The sequence below is a fragment of the Cervus elaphus genome, chromosome 14 (genome assembly GCF_910594005.1).
Source record: "Cervus elaphus chromosome 14, mCerEla1.1, whole genome shotgun sequence".
NCBI lineage: Eukaryota > Metazoa > Chordata > Mammalia > Artiodactyla > Cervidae > Cervus > Cervus elaphus.
In genome coordinates this window covers 38980403-38995139 of record NC_057828.1, presented here as the reverse complement: position 1 = coordinate 38995139, position 14737 = coordinate 38980403, and the positions used below count along the sequence as shown (strand labels likewise).

General features: G+C 37.3%; 1 protein-coding gene across 2 annotated transcripts in view; it reads right to left on the bottom strand.

The window, feature by feature from the left end:
• The window catches only part of C14H1orf112 (chromosome 14 C1orf112 homolog), a 49223-nt gene that overhangs the window by 14646 nt on the left and 19840 nt on the right, over nt 1-14737 (bottom strand). For both annotated transcript variants that reach the window (XM_043923057.1, XM_043923056.1), the window contains exons 9-15: nt 13532-13612; nt 8685-8749; nt 5649-5797; nt 5270-5399; nt 3990-4176; nt 1740-1822; nt 1338-1389 (exon numbers count right to left, since the gene is read on the bottom strand). In XM_043923057.1, the coding sequence (XP_043778992.1) occupies nt 1338-1389; nt 1740-1822; nt 3990-4176; nt 5270-5399; nt 5649-5797; nt 8685-8749; nt 13532-13612 (747 nt within the window). The remainder of the gene's footprint in view (nt 1-1337; nt 1390-1739; nt 1823-3989; nt 4177-5269; nt 5400-5648; nt 5798-8684; nt 8750-13531; nt 13613-14737) is intronic.

Here is a 14737-nt window from a genome sequence, read left to right as displayed (position 1 = left end):
ATATATTTAAAAACAATACTTTGGAATTTCTATTTCTAGTAATTAGAAATTTTTATTTATTTTTATTTATTTTTATTATAACTTGATATGTTAATCCCCCTACTGAAAGATAACTTGTGAAATTTTTTTAAGTCTAAGCACAAAAGCACAGCGGTGAATATAACTATAAGATGGAAGTGTAATTAAAAGAATTTAAAATTCCTATCATAATATGCTAGGAAAGCTTTTATTTAAAGTAGTTATGATACAAATAACATAAAAGTCACTGTTTTGTGCAAGATGTGATGAGGATTTAGAAAAAAACTGGGTAAGCACTCCAGACCATTAGCCATGGAGACACAGATGTCAGCTGCCTGGTTTTCATGCACCTCAGTGGATTTAGTCTACAATATCCTTATAGGGTAAACCGAGAAATATATGAAACAATGACTCTACTGAAAAACAAAAGACACATGGCCCACACAAAATCTTATCAAAATCCAGAGACTAAAAACAGAACAAACCAGTCATGCCCATCTTATATGGAACAAAAACATCTTGGTATTTAAAAGCAAAAGATCAACACTGAAAAGATTAACATAAGTCATCATTAATTTTCTCTTTGTATCTATTCACATTACTTCTTTACCCAAAAGGTATCAATTACTATCACATTTAGTTCTTCTCAGAAAGAGATACAACAAAATCAAGAGTCAGAATGTCTAAGTCATATTAGAGAGGGGGTTGGGGCAGGAGAGAGGGGCCCGGGAGAGGGAGGGAGTAAGGAGGGGAGAGTAAGAAGAACTCTGGGTCATCAACATTAAGCTAACTCCTATTCTCTACTTTGTATTCAATTTTAAATTTATCCTCAAACAACCTAATTTTTCTTCCCCAGATCAATGAAACTCCATAAAATTTTGAAAATATGAGACAATTTCCCCAGTGTTACAATCTTTCTAATATATTTTTCTCAATAGCATCAACATTGAAAGTGAAAGTGTTAGTCACTCGGTAGTCTCTGACTCTGCGACCCCATGGACTATAGCCTGCCAGGCTCATCTGTCCATGGAATTCTCCAGGCAAGAATACTGGAGTGGGTTGCCTTTCTCTTCTCCAGAAGATCTTCCTAACCCACGGACTGAAACTGTGTCTCCTGCATTGCAGGCAGATTTTCTACTATCTGAGCTACCACGGAAGCCCAGCATCAGCATTAATGCAGAGTAAAGAAACTAATTTACTGTCAAAATCATTTAGCTAACATGTTATTTCTCCTTTTATATTCACATTCTTTCAGATTATCATATCCCTAAAGGAAATGCATGGAAGTTGAATGTTTTAGGCTTCATAATTCTACTTACCAGATGGGCCATTATGGTCACATGATGAGCACAGAGTTCAGCAGTCCCATATCTGTGACAAAAAAGAGAAGGCAATCTTCATACAACTATTTATACAATTATTCAGAAAAGCAAGATGAACTACCATAAAGCACTAAATATTCTAAACTGCAGTTACTTCCATGGCAAAGGACTATCACAACATACAAAACTACCTAAGCTATAGGTTCTGTTGATCTGAGCCAAAGAAAGGAAAGAGGGAACTCAGTCCCTAATTCAGTGCTGTGATATGAAATCAAGCCATTTTGGGGGGCTGTTAAAGGATTATCAAGATTTAATCTTCTATAAACTTACAAGTATAAAGTCATTTACTATCAATCACTACAGTAAATCAACCCCAAAATTTTAAAGAGTATGTTGTACCGAGCAAGGAAGCACCATGCGTCCATGGCCAGCAAAGAGGTGATCATATTAGCACTAAGAACAGCATTCAACAGAGCAGTGTCCTAATGAAAATCAAATGGTTATGATAAATCATCATTAATATAACACTTCTCAAAACAACAAAATACTGTCACAATCCAAAAAAACCCAACAGATCCTCAATAGGAAAGCTCTACTTTCTAGTGTCTGAAAGAATCTATGTTGCCAGCCCCTCAACATTTATTGAGTACCTACATGTTCAGCACTGGACTAGGCTATGGAGATGCAAAGTGATTGTCAATGTGGTAACTCAGTCACTAGGCTCCACAAAAATCCTGTATGTAGGCTGAAGTCTCTAAAACAATATATGTAATGCACACGCCTATACTTCTGTTTCTGTCTTATAACCTATTCAAAGACAATATTTAATATGTGCTGAATATTACCCATTTATAATATCATAAATGATACTGATTTTTAAATAAATTTTAAGAATTTCTTTCCTAGAATTTTATCAATATCTTTTCTAATCCAATTCCAGTAAAAAGGGACTTCCCCGGTGGTCCAGTGGTTAAAAATCCATGCTTCCACTGTAGGGGTTATGGGTTCGATCTCTGGTTGGGGAATTAAGGTCCTATGTGCTGCATGGTGCAGCCAAAAATTTTTAAAAAACCAAAACAAACAATTTCAGTTAAAAAAAAAACAAACACATTAAGCCTAGGATCTGTAAGAGACTTGGTACTACATTCTGCTATTCTCTGTTTCTTTTTAAGAAACTGAATGAGGTGAAATCATACCCATTTTTCTTCTTCTCACACTGTCTTTCCATACCTTTCCACCCCAAATGTTTTCTGAAGTATTTTAGCTAAATATTACATCTGAATACTACAGGACTCTTAAAATTACCATTTCCTAAGACCCAACTGAGTTAAAGCATAAAATGTGCAAGCTAAGAGAATGACACTCAAAAATAAATACACATTTCTGAGTCATAAAAACTATTTTTAGTTTTTAAGGAACCTCTATAGTGGCTGTATCAATTTACATCTCCACCAACAGTGCAACAGAGTTCCCTTTCCTCCGCACCCTCTGCAGCATTTATTGTTTGTAGATTTTTTGGATTATTGCCATTCTGACCAGTGTGAGGTGATACCTCATTGTAGTTTTGATCTGCATTTCTTTAATAATTAGTGATGCCGAGAATCCTTTCATGTATTTGTTGCCCATCTGTGTGTCTTCTTTGGAGAACTGTCTCTTTAGGTCTTCTATTTTTTGAAGACACATGCACCCCAACATTTATTACAGCACTATTTACAATAGCAAGGACATGGAAGCAACCTAAATGTCCATCAACAGACGAATGGATAAAGATGAGAGGGATATAGATACATGTGGATAAGATGATATGGGTCATTTGTGGAGACATGGATGGGCCTAGAGTCTGCCATACAGAGAGAAGTAAGTCAGAAAACAAAATATCATATATCATCACATATATGTGGAATCTAGAAAAATGGTAAGATGAATCTATTTACAGGGAAGAAGCAGAGATGCAGATGTACAGAACTATACTCAGGGACGGCAGTTGGAGTGGAGGTGGGTGGATAAACTGGGAGACTGGGATTGACGTATGTGCACTGCCATGTGAAACAACAGTGGGAACCTGTTGTATAGTGATGGGAACTCAGTTCAGTGCTCTGTGGCGACCTAGATGGGGAGGATGTGGTGGCGGCGGAGTTAACAGAGGGAGGGGATTTATGCATACATGTGGCTGATTCACTTCACTGTACAGCGGAAACTAATCAAATGTTGTAAAGCAACCATTAGTGCTCAGTCATGTCCAACTCTTTGCAACCCCGTGGACAGTAGCCCACCAGGCTCCTCTGTCCACAGAATTTTCCAGGCAAGAATACTGGAGCGGGTTGTCATTTCTGTCTCCAGGGGATCTTCCTGACCCAGAGACTGAAGCTGCATCTCTTGCATCTCCTGCACGGGCAGGCAGATTCTTTACCGCTGCACCACCCGGGAAGCCCGAAAACAACTATGTGCCGTGTTAGTCACTTCAGTCATGTCCGAGTCTATGTGACCCTAAGGACTACAGCCTGCCAGGCTTCTAAAGCAACGACGCCCCAATGTAAATAAATGCATACACATTTATTATTCCCACACTTTCTTCTATATCTGATTCACAGTTTCAATGAAAAGAAAGCAAAAGTAATCTCAGCTTAGCCCTGCAACTGACAAACTTACCAGTTCAGGGAACAGTGAGGGATGAAGAGAAGCAATAAATGTGCACAGATGAACACAAACATGCTGATACAAGGTGACTGCCACCTCGGCTTGCCCCTTACTCTTTACTCCCTGTAAATGAACAGGTAGAGAGAGTTCACCAGAACACTGCTCAAAACTGGAGAAAATGGCTTTGAGGAGAGACACCCTGCAGGGAAATTGAGAACATTGAACCCAACGTTATTAACATTTAACAATTAGTGGGTATAATAACACTACAGAGGGTTATTTTAGCAAATACAAATGTCTCAAGGTGTATATACCAGTCACAGTTTCTAATATATGTGACTACGTATCCATGTATCCATAAAAATAAAATACAGTTAGAGAAATCCCTTAAAGGAGAATTTTCCTATACATCTTTTATCATTTACCAAGTGATTAACAAAACACAGAACTATACAAAGTCTAAGACAAAATTCATCAAGGAACCTGAAACTTAAATAGCTAAACTAGGTATCATATATAAAATAAAAAATAGGTCCTATTATACAGACAGAGAGGGGTCATTTTAAGATTGAAATGGTTTAAGAATTCTTCATAGAGGATTTAAATAATAAATTAAAAATAAGCAAAATATAATAGATAATGATGACAAAGCCTGAGTAAAAGGCAGACAGGAATCACCAGTCTGACAGAAGCAAGGTATATGTGTAGAAAACTGGATAAGGAGCAAAAGTTAATGATGACAACAGCAGATTTTAAATGCAAAGCTGAAGACCTGGGACATTATGCTTCAGTTACTGAGCAGGAGAATTGGAAGCTCAAAAAGCTGGGGCTTAGGAAGACTAACCCAACAGTGGTGCACAGGATGCCACTAAAGGAAAGGGTGAAAAACTAGGACACAGCAACAGCCACGGCGTGGGAACTAAAGCCTGATATTGGGAAGAAGAATGAATATAAGGGAGATTTCCCAGGGGATACCTTATAGTGTCCAAGCATTCTATTTATCAGAGCTCATCTTTAAATGTTATCAACTACATCTCTACTACATTCAATGTTTATTAACACTATTAGGAAATACCTTTTAAAAGAGTGAACAAAATTAAAACATTTTCAGCGCCTGTCATAGATTTATGTATTTTATATTTTTATTAAGTAGCAATATGTATGAGGTCTACATAGTAACTATTAATTAGAATATGTGATATAACAAAGAATTTAATTTCAAGGTCATTGCAAACAACAGTGCATTCTACCATCGTAATGTGATCAGAGATAAACAACGCCGTGTCTGTTACCTGGCTGCAGCTTCTGAGACTTGGCTCTCTGTGCACCACAGGGCCTGCACATCCTCAGACCGAGAGGACAGCTCATCCATAATGACAACCAGCAGTAGACACTGGGGAAACTGTAGTTCACACGGCAGCTCTTCACGTGGTAAAAGCACATTAATTAAGTTATAGCAAATTGGTAAAAACATACTCTATTTTTATATAACTCTGATTGCTATATTAAAAAATATATAATTTTTTTTTAAAAAGTTAGAAATATACTCCAAGAAAAGAAAGTAGAAGAAACTTTAAAGAAAATTTTTAAAACTTAAAAAAAGGATGACTATGTAAGGGAAAATTACCATGTGTCTCACACATTTAACATTAAATATGTTTTGAAGCTTACCTAATTTACTGTCCAAAACCACATCCATGAAAGGCTGGAATGTGAGAAGCTGACTGATGAGTGGACTCAGTGTAACTAGGAAAGTACCAGCTATTTCCTCCTGCTGTGCTTTAGAAATCCCAGCAGCATACAGGCTTGGAGGAAACTTACTAGAAAGGAAGGGAAAAAACTCATTCACTTAATAGCTACCTTCTAATTTTAGCCAGAGGCTAAGTACTACAAAATCATGTTCTTCTAGAAGTGAAAATATATTTAAAAATTAAGTAGCATGTGTTTTATAAAACAAAACTCAAAAGTACTGAACTGATACCAAAATTGTATGAAGAACCTCTGAACTAAATAACATGGCTATAATTCTACAAAACTAAAAGTTTATAATCTTAGGGAAAATGTTAGTATTGTTTTGATGCATTTTAATACATTGTTGACAATGATATTCTCAAAAAAAGTTATATGAACCAAATAACTAATAAAAATATATGTAAGAAAGATACTTCTGATAAATTCTGGATTAATTACTTCTATTGAAAGTTGTTTTCAAATAGGTAGAAGGCTAAACTGACGATGAATTAATGCCTGGAAGCAAGAGCTTTACAAGAACAAACTATACTAACACTGAAGGAAGATTCAAAGACTTTCAGAGAAAATGTCTCAGTAACTGCAGTTTAAACTAAACTTCATCAAAACTTATGTGAAATGAGATACATATTCAGTATATTTTGCAGTGTTAATTTTAACTATGGCAAACTTGACAGAAAATGAGAATACCCTGTCAGGGGATGACAGCATTTAAAAGGAAATCCTTAAGATAAACACTTGATATTTGGAGAAGGAAATGGCAACCCACTCCAGTACTCTTGCCTGGAAAATCCTATGGATGGAGGAGCCTGGTAGGCTACAGTCCATGGGTCGCAAAGAGTAGGACATGACTGAGCAACTTCACTTTCACATATTTTATTGAAGTATAGTCAACTTATAATGTTTCAGGTACACAGCAAGGTGATTCAGTTATACATATATATATACACATATATTATTTTTCAGGCTATCTTCCATTATAGGTTATTACAAGATATTGACTATAGTTCCCTGTGCTATGTTGCATGTTGCATAGCCATTTTTTAAAATTAGAAATCTAGCACTCTATTCATACTAAATCAAACAAGTGGAATCAAAATGTCATAAATTTTTTAGTTAGGCAAAACTTCATAAGTTTTCTAAAATATATATATTATACACACTATTTATATATATATGTATCACAGAAGCTTTTTTACTACACTTGATAAAGGAAGCCTTGAATAAGAACATCAAAAAAGAAAAAAGGAGACAAAGAAATTGGAAAATATAAACTAAACTAAACGGGAACACTAACTACGAAATAGAAAACTCCAGTTTGTTTCATTTTTTCTATATACTGCATATATACATATTTATTCTGAAGGTTATACGGACAGAATTTGCTAATGGACTAGATGAGGGGTAAGAGAGCAGAGAAACATCAAAGATGACAGCAAGGTTTTTTGGCCTGGTCAATTTGCAAAACCAAGTTACAACTTAAACTGAAATGAGGAAGCTTGGTGGGGGGTGGTGAGGAGGGTCAGATGACACGGGCTGGAATCAGTCCTGATTGATGGCTAGACATTAAAGGGAAGAGATACACATTTAAAGTCTTGAAACTAAATGACCACAGAGAAGAGAGAAGAGCCTGAAGACTGAGTGCTGGGGCACATCCATCTTGAAGTAGCTGGAGAGACAAGGAGGAACCTGTTGAGAAGGGAGGTTGCATGGAAGTCGACAGAATACAGTCTAAATGACAGGGTTACACACTGCTGACAGATTACATAAGATGAGGCCTAAAACTGTCCCTTAGACATAGCAACGTGGAGGTCACTGATGACCTTGACAAGAACTGTTCTGGTGATGTGTTAGAATGGAAAGTCTGATTGGAGTAGCTTCAAAAAAGACAGTGGTATAGACAACTGTTTTTAGGAGTCTTATTGTAACAAATGCAGAATAAGGGGAAGGTGCTTATTCGCAGGAGGATGCAGAGTTGAGACTGCTTTATGTTATTTTTAAGATGGGAAGAAAGCAAGCTGTATACTCATGAGAATGATCCAGAAGGCAGGGAGGACTGATGATCCAAGAAGGAAAAGGAACAACTGTGACAGTGAGGTCCCTGAGCATGTGAGAGGGTGAAATCCAATGCAGAAATAGTGGCTGGCCTCAGATAGGTGCACAGTCAGTTCACTCTTGGGAACAAGGAAATACACGGGCCCAGATACAGGCAGAATAATAGATGTGTCAGAAGAATGTGGAAGTTCTCTTTATATTGCTTCCATCTTTCTAAGTGACACAGAGTGAGGACACTGCCAGCCAGAAATGGGGAGGTAGTACTGGACATTTAAGATGTTTGAAGAGATATAAAGTTGTCTAGGAGACTAAATGGATTAAGGACTGCTGATGAATGAGCTGAGAGTCCTTTAGTGTCAAATCAAGGCTTCTTCTGAGGTTACCATCAATTTTAGATGTCATTCAGCCCTTATCTAAATTATGATACCCTTTCTGTAACTGTTTTTTTCTAAAGTGGAGTCAAGTACTACGTGACTTAAATCTCATAGAAGTAAAATAAAAATTAAGATAAAAAAACAGTATGCTGATACAAAATATATACATATAAACATAACCTCTTTTTCTGCCTTTGGTATTTATTATCAGACCAATTATTCATCACTTGGGTATAAAATACTAGTTAGAATATAAACATAAATAAAACTAATATGGAATCTATTCTTGCAAAGCTTCCATCTCCATTAATTACTTTTAAGCAAGCATATAAAAATCCACTAAAACATTAAGAAAAATTACTGATACTTGATTTTTTTTAATTTATTTTAATTGGAGGCTAATTACTTTATTGTAGTGGTTTTTGCCATACATTGACATGTGATACTTGATTTCTGAATGATTACACTAAAGGGCTGCAAGGCTCAAATGGCTCTATTCATGTTAATGGTCATATAGCATTCTTCTTACCTGTATATCTGAAGATAAAGCTGGTGCAATGTACAGCAAGAATCAGAGAGGAAAGGAAGAAATTCCTAAAAATAAAACAACTCTCTTCACTTCCTGTACACAATATGCTTTGCTAAAATATATATTTTTTCATCAAAGGCATGCAAAATTAAATAAAATCCTACATGTGCTACATAGGGAAAACAAATTTTCTTGCATGAAAATAAAAGGGAGAATGAGGCTAAGTACCTAAAATTCTTTACTGTTAACTATCAACACAACAATTAGTAGATATCATTTAATGAACACGTCCAAGTGCTCAGTAAATGACTTTACAAACATTACTTTAGTTCTCTAAGACAGTAAAGAATCTGCCTGCAATAAAGGAGATCCAAATTCAATTCCTGGGTCAGCAAGATCCCCTAGAAAAGGGAATGGCTACCCACTCCAGTATTTTTGCCTGGAGAATTCCATGGACAGAGGAGCCTGGTGGGCTACAGTCCCTGGGGCACAAACTGTCGGACATGACTGAGTGACTAACACTTTAGAGGTTCTCTGGTGGCACAGACAATAAAGAATCTGCCTGCAATGTAGGAGACCTGAGTTCAATCCCTGGGTCAGGAAGATCCCCTGGAGAAGAAAATGGCAACCCACTCCAGTACTCTTGCTTGGGAAATTCCATGGATAGAGGAGCCTGGTGGGTTACAGCCCATGGGGTTGCAAAGAGTCAGACACAACTGAGTGACTTTCACTTTTCAAAAAATATAATGACATATTATTGTCCCCATTTTATAGACTAGAAAGGCTGAAGCTAATGTACCAAATAAACTGAGTCACATGGCAAAAAAAGAGAAAGGCTGGGATCCAAGTACAGTTGTGACAGCTTTATCCATTATGGCTATGTTATATCTTAGAATGTCAAAGAAATAATTTTAATTGTTATCATAGGATATAGAAAACAAACTGATTATTTAAAAACTTTAAATTTCCCTGTAAGAAAAATAAACTAATTTTAAAAGGGTATGTGGTTGTTGTTCCGTTACCAAGTCATGTCCAACTCTTCATGACCCCATCAACTGCAGCACGCCAGGCTTCCCTGTCTCACACCACTTCCCAGAGTTTACCCAAGATCATGTCCATTGAATTGGTGATGCCACCAATCTCATCCTCTGTTGCCCTCTTCTCCTTCTGCCTTTAATCCTTCCCAGCATCAATGTCTTTTTCAACGAGTCAGCTCTTCACATCAGGTGGACAAAGTACTGGAGCCTCAGCTTCACCATCAGTACTTCCAATGAATATTCAGGGTTGATTTTCTGTAAGACTGACAAGTTTGGTTTCCTTGCTTTCCAAGGAACTCTCAAGAATCTTTTCCAGCACCACAGTTCGAAAGCATCAATTCTTCGGCATTCTGCCTTCTTTATTGTCCAGCTCTCACATCTGTACATGACTACTGGAAAGATCATCAGTTCAGTCGCTCAGTCATGTCTGACTCTTTGCAACCCTATGGACTGCAGCACACCAGGCCTCCCTGTCCATCAACAACTCCCAGTTTACCCAAACTCATGTCCATTGAGTTGGTGATGCCATCCAACCATCTCATCCTCTGTCGTCCCCTTCTCCTCCTGCTCTCAATCCCAGCATCAGGGTCTTTACAAATGAGTCAGCTCTTCGCATCAGGTGGCCAAAGAATTGGAGTTTCAGCTTCAACATCAGTCCTTCCAATGAATATTCAGGACTGATCTCCTTTAGGATGGACTGGTTGGATCTCCTTGCAGTCCAAGGGACTTTCAAGAGTCTTCTCCAACACCACAGTTCAAAAGCATCAATTCTCTGGCGCTCAGCTTTCTTTATAGTCCAACTCTCACATCCATACATGACTACTGGAAAAACCACAGCCTTGACTAGATGGACCTTTGTTGGCAAAGTAACTGGGTGTTGTTTTTGCTATGGCTCCATCTCTTTGGAAAGACCATAGCTTTGACTATACGGACCTTTGTCAGCAAAATGTTATCTTTGCTTTTAACACACTGTCTAGGTTTGTCATAGCTTTTCTGTCAAGAAGCCATCGTCTTTTAATTTCATGCCTGCAGTCACCATCTACAGTGATTTTAGAGCCCAAGAAGAGGAAATACATCACTGCTTCCACCTTTTCCCCTTCTATTTGCCAGGAAGTGATGGGGCCAGATGACATGATCTTAGTTTTTTTAATATTCAGTTTTAAGCTGGCTTTCTCACTCTCCTCCTTCACCCACATCAAGAGGCTCTTTAGTTCCTCTTCGCTTTCTGCCATTAGAATGGTACCATCTGCAAAGCTGAGGTTGTTGATCTCTCTCCCGGCAAGCTTGATTCCAGCTTGTAACTCATCCCGGCATTTCACATGGTGTGCTCTGCACATAAGTTAACAGGGTGACAACAAACAGCCTTGTAGTACTCCTTTCTCAATACTGAACCAGTCAGTTCTTCCATACAAGGTTCGAACTGTTGCTTTTTGACCCACATACAGGTTTCTCAGGAGACAGGTAAAATGGTCTGGTATTCCCATCTCTTTAATAGTTTTCCAGTTTGTTATGATCCACAGTCAAAGGCTTTAATGTAGTCAATGAAACAGAGGTAGATGTTTCTCTGGAATTCCCTTGCTTTCTCTATGATCCAGTGAATGTTGGCAATTTGATCTCTGGTTCCTCTGCCTTTTCTAAACCCAGCCTGAACATCTGGAAGTTCTCACATAATATTGCAGCCTAGCTTGGAGGATTTTGAGCATAACCTTACTAGCATGGGAGATGAGTGCAATTGTCCAGTGGTTTGAACTTCTTTACTTCTGCCCTTCTTGGGAACTGGGATGAGGACTGACCTTTTCCAGTTCTGTGGCCACTGCTGGGTTTTTCAAATCTGCTGACATACTGAGTGCAGCACTTTAATAGCATCTTTTAGGAGTTTAAATAGCTCTGCTAGAATTCCATCTTTCCACTAGCTTTAATGGCAGCAGTGCTTCCTAAGGTCCACTTGACTTCCCACTCCAGAATGTCTGGCTCTGAGTAAGAGACTACACCATCATGGTCATTAAGATCTTTTTTGTACAATTCTACTGTATATTCTTTCAATCTCTTCTTGATCTCTTCTGCTTCTAATAGCTCTTTACCGTTTCTGTCCTTTATTGTGCCCATCTTTGGACGACATGTTCCTTTGATGTTTCCAATTTTCTTGAAGAGATCTCTAGTCTTACCCTTTCTGCTGTTTTCCTCTACTTCTTTGCACTGTCCACTGAAGAAAGCCTTCAGGTCTCCCCTTGCTATTTTCTGGAATTCTACAGTTGGTTGGGTGTACCTTTCCCTTTCACCTTTGCTTTTTGCTTCTCTTCTTTCCTCAGCTATTTGTAAATCATCCTTAGACAAACACATTGCCTTCTTGCATTGCTTTTTCTTTGGGACGGTTTTGTTTGCTGCCTCCTGTATAATATTACGGACCTCTGTCCATAGATCTTCAGGCACTCTGTTTACTAGATCTGATTCCCTAAATCTATTTGTCACCTCCACTGTATATTCACAGGGGATTTGATTTAAGTCATACCTGACTGGCCTAGTGGTTTCCCCCACTTTCTTTAGTTTAAGCCTGAATTTTGCTATGAGGAGCTGGTGACCTGAGCCACAGGCAGCTCCAGGTCTTGTTTTTGCTGACTGTATACAGCCTCTCCATCTTTGGCTACAAAGAAGTTATCAACTGGATTTCAATAGGTCATTTGGTGATGTCTGTGTGTAAAGTTGTTTCTTGTGTTGTTGAAAAGGGGTGTTTGCTGTGACCAGTGCCTTCTCTTGGCAGAATTCTTTTAGCCTTTGCCCTGCTTCATTGGTACTCCAAGGCCAAATTTGCCTGTTACCCCAAGTATCTACTTTAGCATTCCAATCCTACAATGAAGAGGACATCTTTTTTTCATGTTAGTTCTAGGACGTCTTCTAGGTCTTCATAGAACTGATCAACTTTTAGCTTCTTCAGTACAATTAGGCACATTTTACCTCCTACATATCAGCAAATATCAGATGGGTAACTACCCAAAAGTACCACTGGAGCTAGGACCTCCCCATCATGTACCTCTGCCACTGAAATACACACCCTGCAAACTTCAGGGAACCCAGTGTCAGAGCAGCCAATTACGGTGAGTGGTTGTGGCCCAGAGGACAAACTCAGCACACCAACCAGGATGGCGTGTGCCAGTAGTCAGTGTATCTGTCACGGAATTTTGACTAATAAACAGTCATTGAAGATCCTTATCTTTTCATCAGAAAGGACGACGACAAGGGCAAAAACAAATTCAACATAAACAATAGTTTTTTAATTACTAACATTTATTATTAATGCTATTTCTTTCACTGGCTGCTGTTAAGTATCCCCTGCTCTTCTCTCTAAATAATCTTCCTTGACAACTTATCTATTCTGTTCATATATCTTCAATTATCACTATGCTACCTGACAACTCCCAAATATGCAGGTCTTAAAATTATTACACAGCTTGAACATTTAAACTTTAACATTAAAATTTTAACAACCTACTTTAGAAATAATTTATCAACAGTAAAGATAAATTGAATTATCTTTTAAAAAAACTGATCTGTGCTTATAGAAATAATTTTGTTTATACTTACAAAATAAATTTTTCAGAAAATTGAATAAAACTAGTAACAATATGATGGTAGCAACCTAAACCATATAACAGATGCTCAATATTTAACAAACAATATTAAACCAAAAACCTTACAAAATATACTCTTGACAAAATAACTTCAAGGTTGTTTTTGGCAGGAATTAAAAAACAGGATAACTTACAATATATTGTAGATTTCACATTCATGTATTATAAAAAAAATAAGCTTTACCTTAGTATAGTGCAAAAGGGAGTTGGCAAAGAAACGACATAATTTGAGTGTTTTCTGAAATAATCTGTAGTCTGTATTATCCTGTTTCAAAGAAAATAAGAAAGCATAATAAATATGAAAAGAACATGAAATTAGCTAAACCTGTAAATGAGACAGGATTTTCTAAAAATATCTCTTAATAAACACAGAGTGGAAACATTTTCCATGAGAAAATAACTGTTCTCTGAATTATTGTTAGAAGCAATACAAAACACACCCAGTGATGATAAAGATATTTCAAAAAATTAGTCTGTATTACTGAAAATAATCTAAAACAGCAAAATAGGTGATATTTGATTGATCTGACAGTGAAACAATCTTTAATATCTTAATTGTCCCTTGCTACATGGGGATCAGTAAGTGGTCAAAAGAAAAAGGTCTCTGTTGTTGTTCAGTCACTAAGTCATGTCTGACTTTTTGCGACACCATGGACTGCAAGAAAAAGATCTTACAAACTCATAAAAGAATGAGATATAAACAAAAGCAGATAAAAGACATGAGAAGGAAGGTCGTAGAAAAGAAACTACAAAATTTCCAATAAAGTTATATTGGAAACCTCCAAATTACAACTTAATTATATATCTTTTGAAGCTGGAGGACAGGTGACTATTTGATTAGCAAAGATTTAAAAGACTAATAATATTCCCTATTACTCAGCCATTAAAAAGAATACATTCGAATCAGTTCTAATGAGATGGATGAAACTGGAGACCATTATACAGAGTGAAGAAAGACAGAAAGATAAAGACCAATACAGTATACTAACACATTTATATGGAACTTAGAAAGATGGTAATGATAACCCTATAAGCAAGACAGAAAAAGAGTCACAGATGTAGAGATCAGACTTTTGGACTCTCTGGGAGAAGGTGAGGGTGGGATGATCTGAGAGAATAGCACTGAAACATGTATATTATCAAGTGTGAAACAGATCACCAGTCCAGGCTGGATGCATGAGACAAGTGCTCAGGGCTGGTGCACTGGGATGACCCAGAGGGGTGGGATGGGGAGGGAGGAGGGAGGGGGGTTCAGGATGGGGAACACACGTTAACCCATGGCTGATTTATGTCAATGTATGGCAAAAACCACTACAATACTGTAAAGTAATTAGCCTCCAACTAATAAAAAATAAAGGAAAAAAAAAAAGAAACATGGAAAAAAAAAAGA